The sequence below is a fragment of the Acanthisitta chloris genome, unplaced genomic scaffold, assembly GCF_000695815.1.
Source record: "Acanthisitta chloris isolate BGI_N310 unplaced genomic scaffold, ASM69581v1 scaffold22280, whole genome shotgun sequence".
NCBI lineage: Eukaryota > Metazoa > Chordata > Aves > Passeriformes > Acanthisittidae > Acanthisitta > Acanthisitta chloris.
In genome coordinates, this window is record NW_008652531.1 from 17,911 (window position 1) to 30,346 (window position 12,436).

A 12,436-nucleotide genomic window follows, 5' to 3' on the forward strand; every position below is an offset into this window, starting at 1 on the left:
ACTATAATAAGAATGCTTATTTATTTTAGACCTCAGCAGCAGTTTCGGGGAACTCAGCCAGTACAAGTGTTTCCTCTTCAGCAACAAGTGGCCTTACAGGATGGGCTGCCTTTGCAGCCAAAACCTCCTCTGCCAATCCATCAACTGCCAAACTGGGATCAACAGCACAGAGTGCCAGTGGGAAACCTGCAGCTTCTTCAAATAACCAGAAGCCTGTGGGTTTGTCAGGCTTGGCAACTTCAAAAACAGGACTAGGGTCAAAAATAGCTTCTGCCAACAACAGCACAAGCCCTGTTCAGCTGAAACCTCCTCCTCCTCTGACACTGGGGAAAACCACTCTGAGCCGTTCAGTGAGTAGTGACAATGTCAGCAAAGTAGGTCTTCCAAGTCCCAGCAGTACTGCTCCCAGCACCAGCAGCCAGGGCAGCGGTGGGAACGGCAACAGTGGGACCTCAGCTAACAGCGGGGGCAGCGCCAGCAAAGCTGCCACAGACACTGGGAACCAGCCAGCCTCCCTGAAGGGCCCGACCTCTCAGGAGTCTCAGCTCAATGCGATGAAAAGGTTACAGATGGTCAAGAAGAAGGCTGCTCAGAAGAAACTCAAGAAGTAATGTGGCTGCTTGAAAATGTTGTTGGTTGTGTTTTGTGAAACAGCAGCGTTGGTGTTTTTCTCAAACCCCTCAGTTACTGAGCTGAAGCAGAGGGTAAATCAGGGAGGCTCAAATGTTATGCAGGAGGTCAGACTTTGACCACTCTAGTATTCCTTCTGCCTTTGCAAATCTGTGGTTGAGTATATTGGAGGAATTTGTAGCTCAAAGCACTGAAACTTGAAATTGTAAAAGTTGGATATTTTGGAATAGTAAAAAATCCACATTTATGTGGACACTTAATAAATTGAACTTACTGAAACTGTCATTCTTAAATGTTAATAATAAAAGTATTATTAAACTGGGAAGTCATTGCCACTTTTCTTTCACTCCATTTGCTAATACTTAAAATGCTTCAAGTGTTCAGTTGTCTGTATTGTGCAGAGTTAATTATCTCAAATGATAAAGTTTGTTAGGAAAAAATCTATTTTCTTTCAAACAATTTCAAAAATTGACTGTTAACAGTGTATTTAAATTGAGAATTTTGGTTTGACATTTTGGTAAATTGGCCTATTTTGGTTTTATACACTGAGAAACTTCATGTAAGAAGAGCAGAAGAGACTCAAAACTGTGTTTTCAAGCTCTCTTAAATTGTAGAGGACCTTAATATTGTCCTGTTGAATATGAATGGAAAACAAGTGGAAGGAAGTGTAGTTAAAACTCAATCCAATTCAACAACATTGTTTTGATGATGTGAGAGAGGGAAAAAATAGAAGGAAATGAAAGGAGTTGTCTTAGGCATTAATAAGGTTGATTCCTTTCTGACACAACACAGAAGACTTTTTGATTACCTAAGTATTCCTTGTGTAAACTATTGCTGTAAAATTCATAAGCTTTGCATATGTCCAAGTATTGCCTACCAAGCAGCTTGGAAAAGGAAGCCTCTGGTCTCTTCAGTGTTCTGCCATAGGATGTATGATTACTGCTTTCTTATACAAGAAAGGAGCAGAGAGATCAGCTTTGTCACTCATGGAGTCTCTGACTGGTGACACTGTGGGGACACACACTGTAGCTGTGTGTTCCTGAGGAACTGCACCCCATGCAAGGGACCCGTGCTGGAGCAGTGCAGGAAGAGCTGCTGCCTGTGAGAAGGACTGATGCTGGAGAAGTTTGTGGAGGACTCTCTCCCATGGGAGACTCCATGCTGGAGCAGGGGAAGTGTGTGAGGAGTCCTCCCCTGAGAAGGAAGGAGCAGCAGAGATAGCGTGTGATGAACTGACCATAGCCCCCATTCCCTGTCTCCCAGAACTGCTTGGAGAGAGGAGATAGTGAATTTGTGAGTAAAGCCTGGGAATGAGAGGAGTGTTTTAAGATTTAGTTTTTATTTCCCTATTATCCTGCTCTGATTTGCTGGGTCACATTAATTTTCCCAAAGTAAAGTCTTTTTTGCCCATCAAAGTAACCGAGGAGTGATTTCTCCCTGCCTTTATCTTGACCCAGGAACCTTCCATCTTATTTTCTGCCCCCCTGGCAGCTGAGGAGGGGAGTGATAGAGGCTTTGGTGGACACCTGGTGTCCAGCCAAGGTCAAGCCACCCACACAGATTTCATAGGCAGGTGAAAGCTATAGTTTTTCTTAGCCATCCTGTATTTTAAGTATGTGTAAAGCTGATACATGTACCAATTTCCCATACCTGGTTTCCCTATCCCACAATTAAGATCTAGGTTAAGGTTCCTTAAATATTCAAAGGAATAGTTTCATTTACTTGGGATTGCCTCAGCTACCTGGAAAATTTGCATATTTTTTCAACTATCCTGTGGAGGGAAAAAAATAAAAACTTTGTCTTTGTAGTGCCTGTGGCTTTCCAGGGCTGTATTAGCAAAATCTGCAATACAGCTACAATTTCTATTGGCAAGAGACTTTCTTCCACTGTAACTTTCTCAGCTTCCTAAATGAAATATAAAGTCTCCTCCTGTTGGTGTAAAAATGTCAGTTGGGATTGTGATTCTTTGAAGTATTATATCAGGAAGGATTTATAGCATAGACCTGGTCTTTTAAATCAAGTGTTTAACTTGAATATGTAAGATAGGTACTGCTGAAAAACAGAGCAGATTGAAGGGAACAGTTGCTTTCTGCTTTGATGTTATAGTTAGGATGGAATTAACAACTGTATTTTCAGGAAAGGAGTCTGTTCTACAGGATTGTTTGACTGAATTCGTGTGTCAGGTTGAGGAAGGTAGTGTAGGGCAGGAAGAAGGAAGGCCTGTCTGAATTTTGAGAAGAAAATAGCTAGGAAACAGCCCTGTGATTTTTCTATCCCCAAACCAAATTGCTCTGTGGTTTACTATAAAAATAGCTACTAGACTTTACTTTTAAGTTTTAAAAATTGGTGTGGTAATTAATATTTTCCTTCACTTAAATATGATACTCTTTTCATAGGTGCCCAAATTTTGATACCCTCAATAATGTGAAATGGTAGGATACTGGTTCTGAGTGCTCCTTCTGGCTGGACTAGGGGATGCTGGTGATACCTGGGTCTAAAAGGAAAGATCAAACACAAAGTTCTGTAATTTACAAGCTTTTATCTACGACAACTCATGACAGACCTCTGGTTGGACACAGCAGTAAGGAATGGTCATGACCTCAGGAGCAACTAGAAAAGAACAGAACTAAACTGACATTTGGATCTTTGAAGTGCATTTTTAAACTTGCTCAGTATTTTGATAGTGTTTGACAAGTTCTGATATACTGATAGATAAGCCACATAATGCAGCCACTAGAAATGCAGCATTTTATCTGAGGCAACTGTCTATTTGATAATTTTGCAGGCAGATCTTGGATAGCATATAAAGCTTCTGGAAAAAGTCTTGTTTTAAGGGAAAAAAAAAGAAGAAGCATCTTTACAAAAATAGATTTTTATTATTACAATAATTTAAAAGAAGATTTTTTCATTGTTTCTGAACAAACAATATTGTAGGAGAATTATCAGTAATAGATATACAGGAACAAGGCTTGGCATGGCTGTATTTCCTAGTGCAGGTGTTAGGTCCACGTCATGTATCTGCATTTTTAAAAGCTATCTTAAAATGACAGGAAAAGTATACCTTAGTGTTTGAAGGAGGTAATTACCCAGTGAAGCTTCCAAAGATGAAAAGTCAGTAGGAATAATTCTTCAATCTGTGTTTGCATTGAGAAGGTGAACCCTTAGTTAAAGTTGACAAGCACCATCCAAGCAAAGGTGCCAGGGGCCAGAGCCTGGGACTCTGCTGGTCACTGGCATCGGCGTTTTCTGGCTTCCAGGCTATCAATGACAACACTTAAAAGTATTCCCTGAATGGAGAAACACTTCACTTTGAGTGGACTCAGTCTTGGAAGTACTTGTACATGCTTATTGTCACAGCACTTCAAGTAAGTAAAATGCACATTTTAACAAACACACAGTCCATTAAACTGCTGCCTGTCCCTGCTTCAATCAAAATAAATTAGTTTTGTCATTAACGAGAATAAGAAAGCTCTTAGACCACTGTAACCTTCCCTACATTAAAAAAACAGTGTCAAAATCATTGCATATTCTTAGGAACTCCTGAACCCCAACATAGCTCAGTCTCTACTATTTAAAGCACTCTCTTAAAAATGTGACTGAGCAGTCTAACATGAATTGTTGTCAATCTCCTCAGTGTCAGAAGGTTTTAGATTCAAAGAGCATCTCTTAATTTTTTGCAACTGTAGTTTGCATTCATCTGTTTTAAATTCAAAAAAAGTTTGCAATAATATCCATAATCTCAAATTATAACACCTAAGACTGCGAATTTCTGAAGTGGAGTAAGCCAACCCACCCAGGTAGCTAATAAAGTACTTTTTCCAGATCCCAAGTTAGGAATTTATAATAAAGTCATATCATTGTCCCACAATATAAAAATTATGGGTCCTAGCCATACACTGGGATTTCACATGGCCTACTAGGGGTTGACAAGTCCCCCAGAAGTTCAGTGAAATTCAGGTGGTCAGCTCCACTACATTTCATCCTTCATTCCTTGTCACTTCAGGATCAGGATACCTGGTGAATATTTTGGAGAGCAGCATTTGAGTATGCTTTGAGACACCTTCACAGAGTCTGATTTTTCATGGGGAATGTACATAACACTCAAAATCAGCTCTCCCTATGACTCAAGCTGAATTCTCAGGGCTAAGACTTCAGATAGCTTTTTTCCAGCCTCGTTCCCTTAATTTCACTGTCTGAAATAGAAAACATCATCATTGTGCTTACATGACTGCATTAAGCCTATTAAGCACAACTCAGTCATTTCTAAAACTGTTTCAACTATTGCAAAGTATAGATCATCTCCAAATAAAATATTCTAAATTGTAAGACATAACTGAAAAACTTCTTGTGTGCATCTTCCCCAATAATCTCACAACGTAAAAGCCGAAGCAGTGCAAGCTTAGTAGGGGAGAGTCTTTCAGTCCCTTCTTTCAAGCTGATACTCCCTCTCCACTTTATTTTCTTCATTTAACTACAGGCAAAGTTTTCTGTAAAAGCAGCTCCATCCATTTGTAAAATAAATGAGAACCTTTTTTGCTTGCTATGGAAGCAGCAAGATTTAAGTGCCTGAGGTGACGTACAGTAAAACAAAATAACAGTAAAGCTTTATCTGCTGTTACTGCTCACTGGATAGCAGTAGTTCAGAGAGTTTCCCATACCAGTTTCTGGAGATCTATCTCAGAGAACTCGAAAAGTTCCTCTATCCTATGATTTTATCCAGTGCTAATTTCAGGTTCTAATCTCTGTGATCCACTGCATTCATTCTCTGAGCAAGATGGTCAACTTTTTCTACCCTTTGAAACTAATCTGAAAATTGAGGACATTAAAGAAAATGAAACTAGGCTCATTATCATAGCAAAAACTATTGTTTGCATCAATGGTCCTAACTCTTCTCATCCTTTTTTGCTGACAGGTTATTTTCTATTCCATATCACTAAACATTTTGAATCATTTCATCTTCAAACCCCACACTTCAACTATAGGAAGTAGAAAGTCATACAAAAGCTTTAGGACAATTTCTGTGTACCCTTGAACAGCAACACTCCCCCACAGCCTTGATTTTCATGGTGTTGTCATTTCAGTGGTGAGTATGAGCAATTATGCAATATAGCAAATACCTTACAGGAGTTTACCTTTAATTACACTAGTTGCTGCAGGCATAATCACTTTTTGTCCTAGCTTATTCACTAGACAGTAGGATCCCTACATCTGACTTAAAGGATCAGATAGGCAGTAAATATTCATTGAAAAGGCACTGCTTGACTTTTTTTTTTTTAAATCAATAAATTTCCCAAGACTAATAACACAGGTTTCATTGTACTACACAGATCTCACACTATAAAGCAGTTAGTGTGGAATTTCAAAGCTGGGGCACTTCCATATTGCTACAAACTGTTTCTACCATATGAAGCAGTTGTGTGATTCTTTTGAAAATTATAACTTCTTTATTTCACAGTACCTGGTTCTTGTGATCACTCTTTCATTTCCATATTTAACTAAACATACCTTCTTCCCCAGAACCAGTCACTGATACCACCACATCTGATATGCTTTAAGTTGAATTGTTTCCTAAAAAATTAAGCCCTTTTTGTTTTCCCACTCCAATAATCTCCACTGAGAAAAAGGTTCATTACAGAAGTGGTTGAGGATAAAAACAGAGAATCAAAAAGCTCAAGATTTAAGATGTGCCTATGTTAATTGAGGTAGCAGTTCAGGAACAATTCAGCCTACAGCATCCCTGAAGACTGAATTTGTCCTTTTCAAGGCTAATTCCCTTCATCTCGAATATTATTTGCTAAGTATCATGGAAGAAAAACATAATTTCAGCTGTGATTTGTACTTGTAGGTTGACTCTTGACGTAAGATACTTTGACAAAAGAGAAAATTATGGGGTAATAAGAAAAGGAAGCTCTTCAGGATGTTAATCTGCATCAGTCTTCCTGTTAAATGTTTCCTCCCTCAGGTCTTGACAAGGTGATGGCTTTTGGAGGAGGGAGGTTCTCAATATCATCTGTGTGCTGGATACCATGGCTTCTGTCAATCACTTGGGAGTTTGCCTTGCTGAAAACTGTAACAGATGATTATTCTGTCTGTTCAGAGAGACTGACTCAACAGGCCCTTCTCTTCCTAGGCATATGTCATCTTCCCAAGATAATTCGATGGCACATATCCTTTCTGACCTTTTGCTTCAGCTAGCCACCATTCTTTATTGCCACTCAGGTCAGAAAACCGAAGTATCCTGACCTTCTGGTACTCCTGAAGACTGAGCTCTTGATCATTTCTCGCTTGAAATGCGTAAACAGCATAGAAGGTCTGAAAAAGGAAAGCCACATAAACCAAAATCTGAATTCAGAAACAGCCACGTCTTACCCTGTCGTGTATCAGTATGAATTCTGTATACAGAAAATGTGTAATATGTATGAACCACTGCAAAACCACATGACCTGCAGTGGCTAGACAGGGCCAAAATAAAAAGTAAAATTGAAGGATCTGGGGAGTTCTGCATGAGGAGGAACAAACTAAGCTCCAAGAACTTATCACCTTACTAAACTTAGTAAGGTTTTCAGCTCATACTGAGCAGACATGGATTGGATGAAGAATTTTCCAGCAAGGTTTCCTCAGGGAGAATCACCTTTCCTAAATCTCCTCTACTCAAATGTGGCACATAGGTCACTTCTGTGCCTTGCTGATCAGCATTGCCACAGCTTTCTTTTCAAACAGTAAGTGAAAAATCCCCCAGAGTGAGCTATTTTGCTGGTTCCTGCTCCATAGAGAACCTCGAGGCATTGTACATGGGGTGGGATAATGCAGCAGTGTTTTCTGTGACACAGGACTGCAATTCATGGTTTAACTATCTTTTCCCACCTCATAGCTATTTAAGGACAGAGGATAACGATTTCGCGTGTCACACTGGCAGACTAGTGCCAGTCTTTTCCAGTGTGAAAGGAAACCATTTAAATTATGAACAGTATAATTCTAGATTTGAAACAGGAACAAGAAGACAGGCACAGTGTGTATCATACTTACATGCTGATCATCCATATCCTGAAGAGCATCGTGCCCCACGCCATTCATTGTGGAATTTTCACAGAAGTGAAAAGAGGAGCTGCTGTCACTCTTCTTGTGCCCTGGACTTGCAGTGCTGCTGTCAGTAGATGGCCGTGAAGAGACAAAGAGGCTGATATTATCAAAATCATCATCACCAAAGCCGTTTTCTGCTACATCCTTCTGCACTTTGGCTGGATTGTAAGGCCTCAGGAAGGAGGAGTACACATACCCTTTCAGGTCTAGAAACCAGAATAATGAGACAGAAAATAAACAAACAGCAAAACACTGCTGAACTCATTCAAAACCAACCATTTTAGGCATCTGTCAATATGACAGAGGCAAACAGAATGAAATCAATACCCCAAAGGGAAGCTGTTATTGGGATATTTGTGCAGTGAACTTACTTCCTGTGTCAACAAGCCATCTGCTTGTACTTCCAAAGGGATCCTTTTGCTCCACAATAGCCACCAGTTCTCCTTCGTGCAAATCAATGTCAAACTCCTGCGTGGCATTGCACTTGCGCTTAGCTTGGTACAGCGACTCGGTGCTGTAGGTAGACAACAGCTTGGACCTGTGGCCTTCTGTTTGGCGTGGGGATTCCAGCTGAAACACAGAACAATACTCAGCCTCAGTAATGCTAACACCATTTCTAGAGCAGCTTGGACGCACAAAAATCTGTCTATGCTGCATGTGGCAACTGACCCTGTGTTTCTACACACAGATCAAGGAGTTACTTACATAGCTGTATGTGACCAAATCTCCTTTGCATATGCAGGGAGGACCTGTCCAACTGCTGTATTAATAGATGAGCAATAAAGAGCAGATTTTAAAGAAGTAGAATCATAGAATCGTAGGATTTTAGGGGTTGGAATGGACTTTACAGATCATCTAGTCCCAACCCCCCTGCCATGGGCATGGAAATATATTTATCAAAATATATATATATATAAGAATTTCATTAATTAAAGATCTCTTGATCTGCCCTATGCTCTCACAGAGCTGGTGTTCTGTATATGAACTGTCTCTTATTAATTGTTTTTCCATAGCAATAACCTTTGTATTCCTATGTAGTATCACCAAAAAAAAGCATAATCCAGGAATGGGCTGAGGTGTGCTAAGGCCACATAATAACTTGCATGATAAGGCATTAGGCAAAAAAATCAGCAGTACCCAAACTGTCTGCTTTTTGTATGAAATTACCTTGCTAAATGAGGGCAAGGTGCTATTAACTGCTGTAAACTTATGAATTTCAGAGTTTGATTAGAGGGCACGGATAAAGGCACTGCACATCAGTGTGATCTTAACATACCATGTAAGCAAGAGCACATATGTCTTCCTGATGCTAAATCAGCTTCCTCAGCTTCTCCAGTATACCTGCACTTGAGTCTTTATTTTACTGCAAACTAGACTCCTAAAACCTCTGGAAATGTCTGATAAGACTGGGAACCAGGGGAATACAGATTTCCTAGTGGGTTTTCTGATTCTTCTGCTGTGGGGATGCATGTGTGTGCATATGTGTGTGAAAACCAGCACACATAACAGCTGAGCTTGAGGAAGAGAATCTTCTGAATTAGAAGACTAAGACACACCATAAGAGTATTTAACAAAAGAAGTAACTAAAGTTTACATATACAATCTTAGGCTTAACATGTGCTTAAAGACCTAAGGGTCACCTGAGATAATTTCAAGTGGATTTTCAAGATAATAACATGAAAAAAGTGAAAAATCTTCAGAAGTTACTGGTCAATGAAACAGCTTCACTCCAACAACCTGATTCAGAATCACAGTAAAGAGAGCAAGCCCAAACCTTTAGGTGGCATAAAAATGGATTTGTTTCAAAAACAACCAAATGAGGATGCTTCATACACAATTTGGATGTATGGTACTCACCGGAGAAGGGACAGGTTTCTTTTTTTCCAAGCTCAATTTTCTCTCAATAAAGGTTGCAGTACTGTTTTCTTTTACAAAATTCAGCTTCTGAACCTCCTCCATCAATTGATTCTGCACTTCACAGATGCTTGAGCAAGACAGCTGCAAACACAAATGTGGGTTAGATCTCGTACAAAATGGTGAGGAGATTTCAGAGAGCAGATTTGGTTTAATGGGCTGAATGCTAGGAGTCAGAAAATCTGACAAGTTATGCCTATTTTCTGCAGAGCCCATAGTGGGCTAGGGACAGGATGTAAAGAGAAGAGAGGTCCTTGCTTAAAGAAAGTTTCTAATAATAGCTATTAGACTTAAAAGACACAGCAATTAAAGTTAAATCATTAAAAATATTCTAAGCAGTGATGAAAATGAACGTCCTTGCACTTATGCTACTGAGCCACCTGCTTTCAGATGCAAATGTGCATCTCAGCAGCTATCACAGTGGCCAATGTGCTGCAAGGCTTGGAGTAGCTTACCCCACAGCTGTGTGTTTGTGCAACTGAGTGCTGCCACCAGGTTAAAAATCGTTGGGTAAGCTGAGACTCTGTCTGTGGCACTGGGTAAGTGCTTTTGGTTTATGCCTAACCCCAAATGTATTTGCTGATGTAAACAGAAAAAAATAAAAGAAGGTATCTTTATAGCCAGACCTTCATAGAAAACAATGCTCAATACAACAGCTTTCAAAACATAAAAATGTCGATTACAGGGATGCAATTTCTTCATGTGGGAAAAGCCTTCATTTTCCCATCAAACAGCAGAGCTCTATGTTTTGATCCTGACCTTGCCTGCTTAATTTTTCATCTGCTCATGACTATAATGTGCTCTGTTCAAGCCTTGATGGAAGGGAATACTCCAGAATTGCTGTACTACAATGTGTTTCCTATATAGAGTCTTGCTGTGGTTCAGGTGACTGGACTTGGATGTGTGTGTGGAAGGCATTGTTGTGGCTGTGTTTCTAGAGGGGGTTCAAGTCCTCCAGGCAAAAGTACAACATAACTGAAACACAGGACACTTTTCACATAAATTGAGAATCATTTTTCAACTTCTATCCTTGGGTAATGATCATAGTGCCCAGAAAGATTAGGCTGGAGGAACTACTGCCCTTCATGTAGCTCACACAGGCACCCTTGGCACCTTTGGCAACTTAAGTGAAATGATTCAGACTTTCTAAAAATGCCAGCATAGACAAAGCTATTCCTTACTGATAAGAGATGTCTGCGGGAGCTTCTGCATCATATTTGGGTTTAAAAAGCAACTTGATTTTCATAAAAATGATTTAATCAGGTTTTTTTAACCTCTTTCTCTCTTGCAGTCATCGGTGACTCTGCAGGTCTAGCAGCAACAGAAGTGTTCATGTACTTTCTTAGAATTTCTCTTCCTGTGTTTTCTGGGCTATTCAGGGCAGATGCTAAGAAACAAGACTAAACATGCTAGCAGCTGCCTCCTTTTTGCCTTACTGTAATGTTCTTGCTATTACTATCACTGGAACAGCTGGAACAGATCCATTAGGATCATTCTTGACAAAAAGTCCAGCTCTGACAAAAGTTAAGCTCAGATCATTAAGTTTCTCAGAACTCAGGTCTCTAGGGTGACCTTCTCCCGGTCTTACAGTACCTAAAAGGAGCCTACAGGAAAGCTAGAGATGGATTTTTAATGAGGGGCATGTAGTGACAAGACAAGGGGAAATGGCTTTAAATTGAAAGAGGGCAGGTTTAGATTAGTTTCCTGTGAGCATGATGAGGCACAGAAATAGGTTGCACAGAGGAGCTGTGGATTCCCTATCCCTGGATGTGTTCCAGGCCAGGTTGGATGGAGCTTTGAGCAACCTGGTCTAGTGAAAGGTGTCCCTGCCCATGGTGGTGGTGGTGGTGGTGGTGGGGGTTTCAACTAGATGATCTTTAAGGTCCTTTCTAACCCAACCCACTGTGTGATTCTATGAACTTGCTGAGCTTGCAAAGGAAAAAAAACTCAACAAACTACTGATTTTGCTCAGCAAAACAAACAAAAATCTGTGTAGCTTGCAGATACATGTCCTACATAACTTCAGCCAAATCATAGAGAGAGAAAGACAAATTAAGGCAGAGCTACACCTGTTAATAATGTACTTACTGGAACAGGCACCACCACAGCAGAATTTGATTGAAGTACTGCAGACATAATATTCCTGAGGAGGGTGATGAAGCAATGTAGGCAGTTCAACACAATCTTTTTGGCTGCTTTGTTGAATACCTGAAGTTCTTCCACTAGCTGTGCATTTAGAGCCTCATAGTCTTTTTTTGCCAGGTCCAGCTCCTCTCTGGTTGACCTTTGAAGATAGCTGTTGTAGTCCAACAACTTGTCATAGCGCTTCTGGATAAGCTTCTGAGGGCCTGAAAACAAGGCTTGTAGTGTCGAGAGTGGAGTCAAAACAAGTTTGTCCAGCTGAGCCATCTGGAAAGGTATAAAACAGACCTACTTATTACTTTATTCATACAGTCCTTCAGACTCTGTAACGGGTTAAGCCTGATGGCAGCCTATCAAACAAGCTGTTAAATGCTCTTCACAAAGCACTGCTGTCACAGGCAGCTTCAAGCAGGGTCCATCATGACTTAGAATCTCCCTCATAACACTGCAAAGGAGAGGTACCAGTTTTGCAGATTAAAATCTCTAGTAATGGCAGTGGTCCTTTAGAGCATACAGCCTGTGGTACTGCCCGTAGGGTGTTACCACTGAGGGAAAACAGCAAGGATAGATGAAATGGTCCAGTGAAACTGGGATTTCCATAAGTGGCAGGCCCATGCCAATATACAGCCTAGAGGCAATGAGGTTTCCAATGCTCTAAAAGCTGCTCCCC

At 40.3% G+C, this 12,436-nt stretch overlaps 2 protein-coding genes across 2 annotated transcripts in view; one reads left to right on the top strand and one right to left on the bottom strand.

The window, feature by feature from the left end:
- The window catches only part of INTS12 (integrator complex subunit 12), a 12,792-nt gene extending 12,134 nt beyond the window's left edge, over positions 1 to 658 (top strand). The window contains exon 7 of the mRNA XM_009077653.1: positions 30 to 658. Coding sequence (XP_009075901.1) covers positions 30 to 611 — 582 coding nt within the window. The 3' untranslated portion in view covers positions 612 to 658. The remainder of the gene's footprint in view (positions 1 to 29) is intronic.
- A 6,098-nt stretch (positions 659 to 6,756) lies between these two features.
- Positions 6,757 to 12,436, bottom strand: part of ARHGEF38 (Rho guanine nucleotide exchange factor (GEF) 38) — a gene marked incomplete at its 5' end in the record, with an annotated part of 9,312 nt that continues 3,632 nt past the window's right edge. The window contains 5 exons of the mRNA XM_009077664.1: positions 6,757 to 6,942; positions 7,657 to 7,916; positions 8,082 to 8,280; positions 9,568 to 9,708; positions 11,713 to 12,033. Of these exons, the coding sequence (XP_009075912.1) occupies positions 6,757 to 6,942; positions 7,657 to 7,916; positions 8,082 to 8,280; positions 9,568 to 9,708; positions 11,713 to 12,033 (1,107 nt within the window). The remainder of the gene's footprint in view (positions 6,943 to 7,656; positions 7,917 to 8,081; positions 8,281 to 9,567; positions 9,709 to 11,712; positions 12,034 to 12,436) is intronic.